Source organism: Palaemon carinicauda, chromosome 23 (assembly GCF_036898095.1).
Source record: "Palaemon carinicauda isolate YSFRI2023 chromosome 23, ASM3689809v2, whole genome shotgun sequence".
NCBI lineage: Eukaryota > Metazoa > Arthropoda > Malacostraca > Decapoda > Palaemonidae > Palaemon > Palaemon carinicauda.
The window spans coordinates 113770215-113782451 of NC_090747.1; the positions used below are offsets into that span (position 1 = coordinate 113770215).

At 38.4% G+C, this 12237-nt stretch overlaps 1 protein-coding gene across 2 annotated transcripts in view; it reads right to left on the reverse strand.

The window, feature by feature from the left end:
* Window positions 1-11373, reverse strand: part of TfIIA-S (Transcription-factor-IIA-S) — a 34699-nt gene extending 23326 nt beyond the window's left edge. For both annotated transcript variants that reach the window (XM_068347415.1, XM_068347416.1), the window contains exons 1-2: window positions 11159-11373; window positions 5916-6020 (exon numbers count right to left, since the gene is read on the reverse strand). In XM_068347415.1, coding sequence (XP_068203516.1) covers window positions 5916-6020; window positions 11159-11230 — 177 coding nt within the window. In that variant the 5' untranslated portion in view covers window positions 11231-11373. The remainder of the gene's footprint in view (window positions 1-5915; window positions 6021-11158) is intronic.
* Between the last annotated feature and the right edge of the window lie 864 nt (window positions 11374-12237).

Sequence of the window (12237 nt, forward strand, 5' to 3'; positions counted from 1 at the left end):
CTAGTGAGTTGGCAACAACCAAAGATGTATGACTGAGAAGCATGCGGTAAGGTATGCAGAGCATGTTGTATGCAGAGCATGCTGTATGCAGAGCATGTTGTATGCAGAGCATGCTGAATGCAGAGCATGCTGTATGCAGAGCATGTTGTATGCAGAGCATGCTGTATGCAGAGCATGCTGTATGCAGAGCATGCTGTATGTAGAGCATGCTGTAAGGTAAGCAGAGCGTGTTGCATGGCGTTAAACATTTCTCAGAAATTCCATGACCAGTGCTAGAGTGCTTCATGCATGCTTGCATGGGGTTTTAATATCAACATAATATTTACCTTACATTCATAACTCATGATTCATTTTTGTTTTGAAGATATTTTTGCCATATTCTGCGATATTGTTAAAAATATATTGCAAGGAATACATATATATTTTTATATAAGTAAGACAAATAACCTCCATGATCATAATGTTTGTGTAGGCATACTGCAAGTTATGAAAGTAATGAGGTGTTATTATTGTCATTTGTTATTTCTCAAGTTGAGGAGAAAGTAGCAGATGCATGCGTTGAGGTGGCTGACTCATAGCATGAGGTAGCTGCCTCAACAGTTGCGCTTGCTGTAAGGTTGATGGATGCGCAGTAGCGAGTTCCTGAGGAACGAGTTGAGGTTCCTGCGGTGTGAGCTGTGAGCGATGAGGTAGTGGCTGCGCAGAACGCAGTAATTGTCTCGCGAGTTGAGGCTCCTGAGGCGCAAGGCTAAGGTGTTGATGCGCTTGCCTTGAGAAGGGTTGAGCTCGCTGCAGCGAGGGCTGAGGAGACTGACTCATAGGTGGGAGAGGTTGTTGTACCTCAAGAGAGTTTTGCCTCACTGGTGGAACTGCAAGTGGAAGCGGAGGAAGTAGGGTATAAGCTTCCTGTTCCCATTGCTGAGGTTGTCTTAAGGAAGGCAGAGGGGGCTGCACACCGCTGGAAACAGTAAACTCAGAACGTGGTAAGGTATTATCAAGACCGCAAGTTGTGAATGCATGGACTGCAGTAGAGACAACTTGGGGTCGGCAGACACTAAGGTCTGCTGAGGCGAAGCCTTAACAGAAGAGATCTGTTGCGGCAGAACCTTACTCCTTTTAGGAGGTGTGCAGTCACCTGATGACTGAGGAGAGTCAGAGCTAACCCAATGACTGCATCCGGGTTGTTGAACTCTAACTTCGTACGTCTGGCATAGGTCTGGACTTTACGTTCAAGAGGTCTTGAGACCTGAGACCAGCGTTTTCTCCCCGAAATTTCTTCTGCAGACGAGCAAATTAAGGGCTCAATCGTCTGCGGGTGGGAGTGACGGTCTCTGAAAGACACGCCCGCAACCACCGAGGATACTTCTGTGCGCCGATCAAGGCCTGCCGAACCCTTTTGCCCTTCGACATTGCTTCTCCCCTGGGCTTGGGAGCTTGCAAGAGGTCCCGGACTGGGAGGACGACTGGCACGCACAGAAGTACCCTCACGCACAACACTGACACACTTTGCGCTAATCACTTATCACTTTTGATTTTCTGTTTGCACTTATTTCACTGAACTCGAAACTTTAAGTGGTTTGTACCTGAAACACGCAATTCTATCCTTTCTCAAAAGTTAGTAATTGCAAAAACAGAATTACAATGTAACAGAAAAATCTAATGAAAGATAAATAATTCAGTGGCTGGAAAGAGACTAAACACTAGATCAAATAAACTACGTTTAAAATCTCTCACCGCATAAAGCTTGAGAACAAGAAAAACTCTAGAAACATTTACCTTCTTCCCCTAAAGAGACTAGGGAGAAGAGCAAAAACGATAACAACGTTACTCGCTTGAACGAAACGTTTATCCCCCCCCCCCCCCTCTCTCTCTCTCTCTCTCTCTCTCTCTCTCTCTCTCTCTCTCTCTCTCTCTCTCTCTCTCTCTCTCTCTCTCTCTCTCTCTCGACTTAGAACCTGAGAGAAGAGCCCAATCATATATATCGTTAAAACATATTATTGTTAAAGGAAAAAACTGAAATATTTCCCAATTTATTAGAATTAAAACCATTAAGTTAAGAAAGAATGAACAAAACGCTAGACACGGTTACTCTTACTGCAACGTGACACCGTGAAAATTTTCTCTCTATCGTGACGATAGAGCGCAAGTTGAACGTTCTGAACGTCAACAACTGCAGAGACAAAACAAAACGTTAGTTCAACTTTGAAAACAGTACGAGACTATCAAAGAAATTCTTTCAAAAACATTAAAATAGCAAAATATGTTAACAGGTAAAACCGAAATGACGGGCTCAATGTTAATTAACTTCGGTACCAAGAAAAGACCGCCTACTATTAGGAAAGGTCGAAAATAAACAAATATAAAAATTAATTTTAATAAGTTTATAATAAAAGGAAGTTAATCGAAGAGGCCTATAAAAGGCGGAGAGATATAAAATAAATCTATAACTTTGGTTAAGCAAAATTAAGAAAGAGAGTCTATACTCTCTTAGACACCAACACTTCCGTCTAAGGGAAGGATCGGCCATTTAAAGGTGAAAGAGAGTTCATACTCTCTTCGTCACCATAATTAAATTAATTCCAAAAGCTAACTAAGCTAATATAGAAGTTTCTAGTATAGCGAATAGCTGCAAATTTTAGAGAAATACTTCACCAAACCGTGAACAATACTCCAAAATCATAAGCGTATCCAAGAACGTCTTGCCGGAAGCACGACAGAGGAAAAAGTGAGGTGGCGTCAACAACAAGTACTGTAGTACCTGGCCACAGGTGGCGCTTGTGAGTACACCCCCTTCTAGTATAGTGATAGCTGGCGTATCCCTCCCGTAGAATTCTGTCGGGCAACGGAGTTGACAGCTACATGATTATCGGGTAAGTTTAATATTGAAAACTGCAAAACATTTCTTCTTCCTTCATTAATTTTCCTTGCACACAAACTGCTAACCATTATCTAGAAGAAAACCAAAAAATAAAAACAGCCAGTTGGCAATGCCAAGAGTACGTCTGTACTCTCCAGTACCTGAAAACTAAGGGACTACTAGGTGGGGGGGCTTGCTGCCCTCTACCAATACAGTAACAAAATCGGGTATAATGCCGACCTGGTCAGGTAGTACAATGACTTAAGGATATCATCCTATATAAAGTTTAAACGTGTCCCAACTCCCCACATAATATTCAATAGGAACATCTTAACCTGGATATAAAATACGTATATCGAAGGGGAAGCCCACTGGCGTAGGCTACCTTCCGAAGCCGCATACCGCCCGGTCGGGTAGGCTGACCAAATGAATGCCAAAATAGCCTAACTAATACTCAAACGTTAATAAACTTCAATAACCATACTTAAAAACTGTAAAAGATGTCTAGAACTAAATATGATATTTTGATTATAAAATAAATTTTTGAATATACTTACCCGGTGAATATATAATAGCTGACGTCTCCGACGGCTCGACAGATTCCAAAAACTCGCGAGCGATCGCCGTGAAGGTTGCGGGTGTGCCTCTCGTCCCCTTAAGTCCTACAACATTACTTCTCCCTGGTGCAGGGGAGCCTGAAAGAGGTCTCGGACTAGGGGAGCGACAAGCACGAACAAACGAACCCTCCGCAACACAGAACATGTTTTCTTGCACTCACTTCACTGATATCGTATTTTTCAATAATTTCACATTAGGCATGAATAAAACTGATATCTACCTGAAGCACGCAATTCTCCCTTACATCAAAAGGTTATAATTGCGAAATGAGTCGTATAATGTAAGCACATTAGTACAAAATGAAACACACATGCAAAAATAAAAAAACATATACATATATATCGAATAAAACGGAAATATATAAAGTTAAAAAGGATCAGTGACTGGGGAGGAGACTAAACACTAGTTCACTAAAGACTACGTTTTCAATCTCTCACCGTACAGTGCCTTGGGACGAGAGTAAAAAAAAAAAAAAAAAAAACTGAATCGAGAACAACGTTACTCGCTCCCAAACTCCTTACTTGGGACGAGAATAAAGATCGGATCGTTCTCTCTTTCTCTCTCTGTCTCTCTCTCTCTCTTGTCACACACAAGAGAATTGCCCACTCACCCTTCGTCAATAAACAGGTTATTTGACCAAAGGAAAAAACTGAAAGGACTAAGAAATTGAAAATTAACAAGTTCCTTTAAATTAGTATTTAAAACACTTCAGTTTGAAAGAAGAATGAACAAAACGTCAAAATCGATTTACTCTTTCTGCAAAGTGAAACCGTGATTCTCTCTTTCTCTATCGTAACGATAGAGCGCAAACTGCGTAGCATAAATAAACCAAATGTTAGTTCATCTTTGAAAAAAAAAAACAGCACGAAGACTATACAAAGAATATATTTCTTAAAATATTTTCTAAAAAATATTCATTTCATAACTCTTACAGAGCAAATGATTTAAACTTAACGAAAATAAAAGTTGAATGGGCTCAACGTTGTTTAACTTCGGTTTCCAAGTTAGGACCGCCTACATCTCGGACTAGGGGAGGAATAGGTAAAGGCCGCATATAAACAAAACATAAAATTTATCTTGATGTTTAGTATAAAAGGAAAGCTAATCGAAGAGGCCTAATAAAGGCAGGTGAGATATAAAATATATAGAGGAAAATCTATAATTATCAACAATAATTTATAACGTGATAAAATAATTACTAAAAGCCTTAAACACACTTCCGTACACTGAGGGAAGGGTCGGCTATCTTTACTCTATGGAAAAACCAGAGATAAAAAAGCAAGGGCAAAACACTTTTCCTCTCCTTTCAAAAGCATTTCTTTTGAAGATAGTATTGAATACAGTAATCCAACACGGCGAAAGCAATAAAACCAAAACCAAGTACTTCACCAATTCGGTAGAAAACTCGAGGTCATAAAGCGAGTGGAATCAACTTGTCGATGAAACCGACAGAGAAGAACTGGAGCTGTTTACATGTATATGCGGTATCTGGCCGATAGTCGGCGCTGGTGGGCACACCCGCAACCTTCATGGCGATCGCTCGCGAGTTTTTGGAATCTGTCGAGCCGTCGGAGACGTCAGCTATTATATATTCACCGGCTAAGTTTAATATTTAAAAAAACAAGACTACAATTAGTATGAGGAACTAATTGGAAGTCACCAAGTAAGCATGAAGCTCTCGGAGGTAGCGACACCAAAATGGCTGCCAGGGGAGAAGCATCATACGCCGCTGTACGCTACCCATCCAGACTAAAATTAACAATATTATAAAAATTTTGTGTGTCGCTACCTCAGCTCATCAAAATTGATAATTGCAATACTTAACTTGGGAGTAGAAGACTCTAGAAGCTCGGGCATTGTCACTAAACACAAAATAAAGGTTCTGAACACAAGAACGCATGTTGATAACACGGTGCTAAAAGAATGATAGGAGACGCGTGGGTGGTGGTGGTGGTGGGGGGGGCAGTAGCCGTAGTAGCGGGCAGTAGTCGGATGTAGAACAGCACCTCGTAGTATCGGGGGATATTGAGGAAGAAGACTAATTGGTAAGGGACCTCTGGCATTGGTTCTAACACGCCCTAGTTACTATACCGACACCATATAAGGGTGGGCGAGCTGGGTATATTCCTAGCATTCCATGCAACTTTTTCTCTGGTATATTTAGCAGTATTTATACCTTAGAAATGGTGCTATAAGGCGCATTTCATGGAGCGACACAGGTGCCTCGCCCGTAAATAGATTTTTCCTTTGTCAAAATCCCTTAAATATTGACAGCCAAGTTTTACCAAAAGTGAAAACATATTCCCATTAAACACAAGGGTTTGCATTTGTGTAGGAATGAATATTATTTTGACAAGAGATATATTCTATATATTATAGACATTTTAAGCACAATATGAAAATTTATTTTACAACCCTAATAAATAACAACACTACAAACCTTAAAAGTGATACGTGCGCGAACTTTGTTAGCCAATGCTTGATTTATGGCCCTGTCAAACTGAAGCAGTACACGCAGTGCAAGCGAAGGAGATATCTGCTGGAACTGAAAAGAAAAAGCATACTCAAATTATTTGAGTAAATAAACAACAGCTAAATATGTGCTAGTCATATTTATACCACATTTTCAACTAAAGAATTGTAATATTTACTAGTTAAATATTTTTTGGATTTTAGCAGCAATCATCAGCTACAAAGAGGAATTCAGAGAATTGATCAGTGCTGTATCATGTTCCACAAGCAAAAATCCACTGATAGGTTATGAGTTAAACTTCAGCCCATCTGCGGCCTAATGCTATGTGTGCCAGATATACTGATGTTTTTTCCCAAGCCTCAGCAACCCCTCTCTTTCATTCAACCTCAGCGATACCATGAGAGTAAGATTCAATTACCTACGAATACAATAACTTTCTAAACCCTATGACGATAATGTTTCTATTCTCACATGGCTAAACAAGCAGTGAATCATTCCCACCCTAGGTATATGGAGTTTTAAACTTCATGTTAAATACACCCCAATTTGTCTTATCTTTTATTATAATCCTCATCGGTCACTGTTAAACTGATGATGCCTTTAATTAGTTTTAAATAATGTACAGTATACAAAAGTTTGACAACACACCATATAGTTTGTTTTCCATTAATTGTACCATCAAACACACTTACTTTAATGTGTTTTACAAGGGATATCATTAGTTCATTAAGAATAAAAGTGTTTGAGAAGGCCATATGAGAAAAGACTGAATAAACTTTTGTCATAAAGCAATGAAATTCAAGTAAACTTTCCTAATTGTTGGGTACCAGTGGGCTCAATTAAGTCATGAACTAAAAATTCTAGGTTGTTTCGAGAGGAAACCATGCTAGTTTTTTTTATAAGCCCTCCCCCCTTGCTCAGCATATCTTGCCATTTTTCACCTTCCAGCATTTAAAGAACCTCCTAATTACTGTACACGAAGAGGAAAGCTGCAGGACTGCATAATTTGGGAATAAATGGAGAGCGTGGTCTTGTAAACAAATACAGTACTGTACCTAAAATATTGTGGACCTCTCATGGATTAGCTACTCATTACAACGGATTTCTCTATCCTGAAATTCCCATCTGCATTAAATGGATTAATGTGATTCTATGATCTTCAAAGAAGGGTCCAAGTGAATGCTGGCATCGGAATACCAAATGGCTTACACATTTCATGGACAACGATGTCAAATGGGGAGGCCTAAGGAACCCCTGGTCAGGCAGACCCTAACATCGAACATCTAGCTGAATCCCTACATTGCACTGATAAGATTTAATTCTCTATAGTCTCAGAAAGCAGTTGCTTAAGGATTTGAGTGTACTTTGACATCAAATTCAATCAATCTACATACCCTAACTGCAGAATTTATGATGGTATTGATCAAATTAATCCGTCGAGGAACAAAGAAAAGAAACAAACATATAAAAATAGAAGTCTTTCCTAAAAAATGTTGCCCATAGTCTAGCCAAGCTCACTAAGCAAGGCTATAAAGTTAAATAAGCTAGATTAGTTGTGATAGGCCTACACAAACTTTTTTTATTAACTCAAAGTTAACATCTTGAAATTGTACTTTAATTCTTTGCTAAATAGATTTTTCATACTATTTACCTCAAGTCTTATAAATTTAAAACCCAAACTGTTGGTGTATACTTTGGTTTTTCTGAGCCCCAACTATGGGCGAACCTTCATGGTAAACTGGTGAGGGAACATAAAGAATAATAAAATGACACCACTCAGAACGAGTAGATATTCATAAATCACACCATAACCAGCTGAAAAAATGTGCCACCCACTACAATAATGGAAATACATATATGTAACAAAAATATACACAGAACCATTACAGGGTTCCATTAAAACTTAATCTCACCTAACCTAGTTTGCCAGGTCCTTACTTGAACAATTAAGTTTCGCTCCCCTGGATCACACCATACCTTGACCTAGAGCACTATAAGTCATAGTACTGTAAATAATGGGGGAGAGTTATATCATAATGTAGTGGTAAGAATAGGCCTTACCTGACTAAGAACACTACAAGTCATACAAAATACAGGTGTGTGTGCTAAATTAACATAGCATACGTCAATATTCGAGTTCTTGCCGACAGGTGGGAGGGGGAAATTACGCGCCCCTTGAATCCCGCTACTTACCTATCCTAGAAGACCTCATGACAATAAAAGACTCGCCCCAACCTAACCTTGCACAATATACTCTACTTGACAAAGAACCAATATTTTTGAAGTGTTATTTTAAGATAATGTTTTCTTTAATGAATATGGAGTAGTTTAAGGTATGATTTCATAAACAAAAGCTTCAATATGATACCACTTCCCAAATTCAGAAAACATCCAGGTACAGAAGAATGAAAATACTGTATAAGGAAGTTTTTATTGACTCAAAACATTAGTTAACAATTATGTAACTGAAAATTCCCAACGTTTGGTAGCAAATAGCCCACTTGCAATAAGCAGTCATTACCTTTTGAAACAACAACAGACTTGGAATATAACAACACTTGACATCTTATAGGTCAATACATACAGTAGTTCTTAATCATCCGACCCTCGTATTCCCTATAAGAAGAAAAAGCCAAATGGCAACCACCTTTACATCCTTAGAGCATATTCCATGACATAATGGTACAGTAGTATTACCTTTACAGAATTAGCCTAACCTACTCTAGGCTATCAATGACAATCTGGAACTAGGCCAAACTTGTTCCATTTTGGTGTAACATTTCAAAACTTCTCATTTCTCCCACACTAGGATGCTGTTCTCGCTAACCCCTCTCCCACGCAAGAACCACCTTATATCTCGGTATCTCTGAATAGTGCAAAGGTAAAGATACCTTGCTACACCTTTACCCCTGTGCCATCAACAGTAAATTTTAAAACATAACGTTCAACCCTTAACCTAACCTAATATCCAATATACTGGCTCATCATACTTATGATCACCTCTGAACAGCACACAGGCACAGATAAGGTTATACCAACATACCATTTTGTTTTTGGAAATGCAACCACTTTTTAAATAAACCTATCATAGGCTAGTCGGAGCCTTTGTATATCAGCGGCCAGTTCTTTCCTTGTGGATTACAAATGGATATCAACTAACTTAAACTTTTCCCCCTAACCTAACCTACAAACCGTGTCCATGCCTACTTACATAACGGGGGGCGTGCGACCCCCCTTACACTGCCGTATTCTAAGTTAGCTGTAATCATACATGCAAGTGGCGCTATCATACATATAGGCTACCCCGGCTAGTCTGAGCTGCTATTGTTTTCCTATGGGAGACAAGCTTATAATGGAATAGTAAATATTTACAAAATTACCACCAATTCCAAATTCCTATGATGATTGAAGTCACCGATACATCAAAGAAATCAGCGAGATATATACGAACCTAACCTTGCAAACCGATTTCAAGTTCCATTATCATGAAATAATAAATTGAACCATCAGTAATTATTCTCGTGTCTACACGATTCGTTGGCTGCATGGATGAAAGTTGATTACAAAGAACAAGATTGTTCAAATAAGAATAATTAGGCCTAGTCCCATTAATGCCATGAGAAAATTTAAATATATAAAATTAATTAGGCCTAGTCCTATCAATACCATGAAAAAATTTAAATATATATTTAAATTTTCTTATAGCATTAATAGGACTAGGCATAATTATTTTGGTAGTTTGTAGCGCTACGGCCACCCGGCCATATTTTGTTTATTATCGCTCCCACTGTTATCTTGTATAGAATAAGATCGTTTGGAAATGGTCTACGGATCTTAAATATGTGCTTAAACGCACACTATTATGTTTTTTGCTGAAAACTCTAAATTACCTGAAAATTTATGTGGCTCGAGTTCTTACTCCGGCCACGAATCTTCTCGCTCCCGTAGTTAAAAAAACTAGCTGTAGTTGGCGTTACGATAGCGATAGCACCGCTGTAGTGACAAATTACCGAACTAATCGCGGCCGCGGTACTTTTGAAACGACCCAATGAGACCCCACTTGACCTGCGGATTAGCCTAAGGGCATTTTTTTGCCCAATCAGAATTCAAGAATTCAAAAATCTCGATCATACCATACCTCACACGAAGCACGCTCGTTCTTTCTAGTGCAGACACCATGTCGTTCGGTGCTACATCTCGTGTTTCTGAAGATATAATTAATTTCGACCAAATTAACGACCCTACTTTTTTTCAAGTGTTCAGTTTCATGGCCACTAATAATTTCAGTGAATATTTGTATTTCAAAGGCCTGTTAGGTGAACGGACCTGGCCGTCACCCTACAAAGGCTCCATGGTCACCAACTAACCTACACTTATCCCCTAATAGTAACCTAACCTACAAGCAGTGTCCTTACCTACTCACCTAAACGGGGGCGAACTGCCATATTCATGGTAAGCCATCATCATTTATGTAAGTGGCCGTTATCATACATACACCTCAAAAACGGAAGTTTTCTCATAAGAAAAATAGTATTTTTGGTAAATTTGAATTGTATTACAGGGTGTGATTTTCGAACAGAAAATATATGATTTCCTATAGTTAATAACGTGATTTAAACGAATTTTAACTTCATTTCAACCGTTAACAACAGATCAACCAACCCGACTAACTTAAAGTTGACGAATTGGTCGATGTTATTACGGATGAAATTAAGGGGAAACCCGGTGGTAAATTTGTATTGTATTACAAGGTGTGATTTCCTATGGTAAATAACGTGATTTAACCGAATTTGAACTTTAGTTGATTACCAAGGTTACATTGCCCTGTAATACACTTCAATGAAACCGTATTTACTATTAGAGAATGTTGTCCTGATCGGAACCATAATAAACGTACATAGACCTATGGGTTGGTGTAGTCTAACCTAGACCTAATGAGTAGCCTTCACTAGACCTAATGAGTAGCCTTCACTAGACCTAATGAGTAGCCTTCACTAGACCTAATGAGTAGCCTTCACTAGACCTAATGAGTAGCCTTCACTAGACCTACTCAACATATCTGTGAGACTCGAGGTAGTATTATCCTCTTATGGTAAGTTGGTTTACCAGTAAGTTTTGCTTAACATTGGAATGCATACTTCTAGCCTATTGATATGGCTAATAGGCCTACTTCCAATGGAGGCTTACTAAATCTCGAACTATAAACAAACCTGTATCAGTTCATCCAAACTCTCTTGTAGAGTATTTCCCAGAGTGGTATTCCTGTACAATTGGTACGCCATCGTCTTGGAAAATGTCACTGGTGACGGTTAGATCCTTGTTGCATTAATAACGGTAGAGTAGAGACGCGTAGAACCGTAGATCGAAACGAAATGAATCAGCTCATCAAGTAGAGCTTGACGAAACAGTACTGCACGATCTGTACAGACAGTCTCAGGGTTGCCAGGTTGGCCTTTTTTCAGGCCAAAAAAAAATCAAATTTTGGCCTTTTTGTAGTTAGTTGCCCTTTAATAATGTCATGAAAAATGTTTGCTTTAAATACTATATTTTTGGACTTTTTCTAATAATGGGTTGGCCTTTTAAAGCTACAGTTCATTAGAAGTTGGCCTTTTCTCATATAGAAACCCTGGCAACCCTGTGTACAGTCTCCTCGGACTGTTCGATTCCTTGTCGTTCCGGAAACCGCAAATATCTTTGGTCAAAATGCAAATAAAAATATTTTCCTTTGCTTTATTCTGATTAAAAGTTCCTTATAAATATTTATTTTATTATTCTTGAATTCATAATTAAATAAGATTATTCAATAGAATATAAAAAGTTATATATTGTTTTTCTAAAGCGTGCATACATTCGGACGAAAGTGTGCTCTTTCACTTCTTCATTGTGTAAACAATAATAGACTCATGGAGAAGCATTTCCGTTTTCCTCATCCCCTCTAAGTCCCTTTTCATTATTCTTGAATTCATAATTAAATAAGATTAATTAATAGAAGATAAAAAGTTATATATTTTATTTCCTAAAGCGTACATGCATTCGGACGAAAGTGTCCTCCTTCACTTCTTCATTGTGTAAACAATAATAGACTCATGGAGAAGCATTTCCGTTTTCCTCATCCCCTTTAAGTCCCCAAACTCAAAGAATTAATTAAAGTTTTCTTGCAAAAGTAGTTCATTATATTATTTTACTTGTAAATTTATGAAATGCTCGTTTTCTATCAGTTACCAAGTCTAGTTAGATAGGTAACCTACCGATTTTATTTTTTTTTGCAATTTTTCCTTGTTTTATTTGT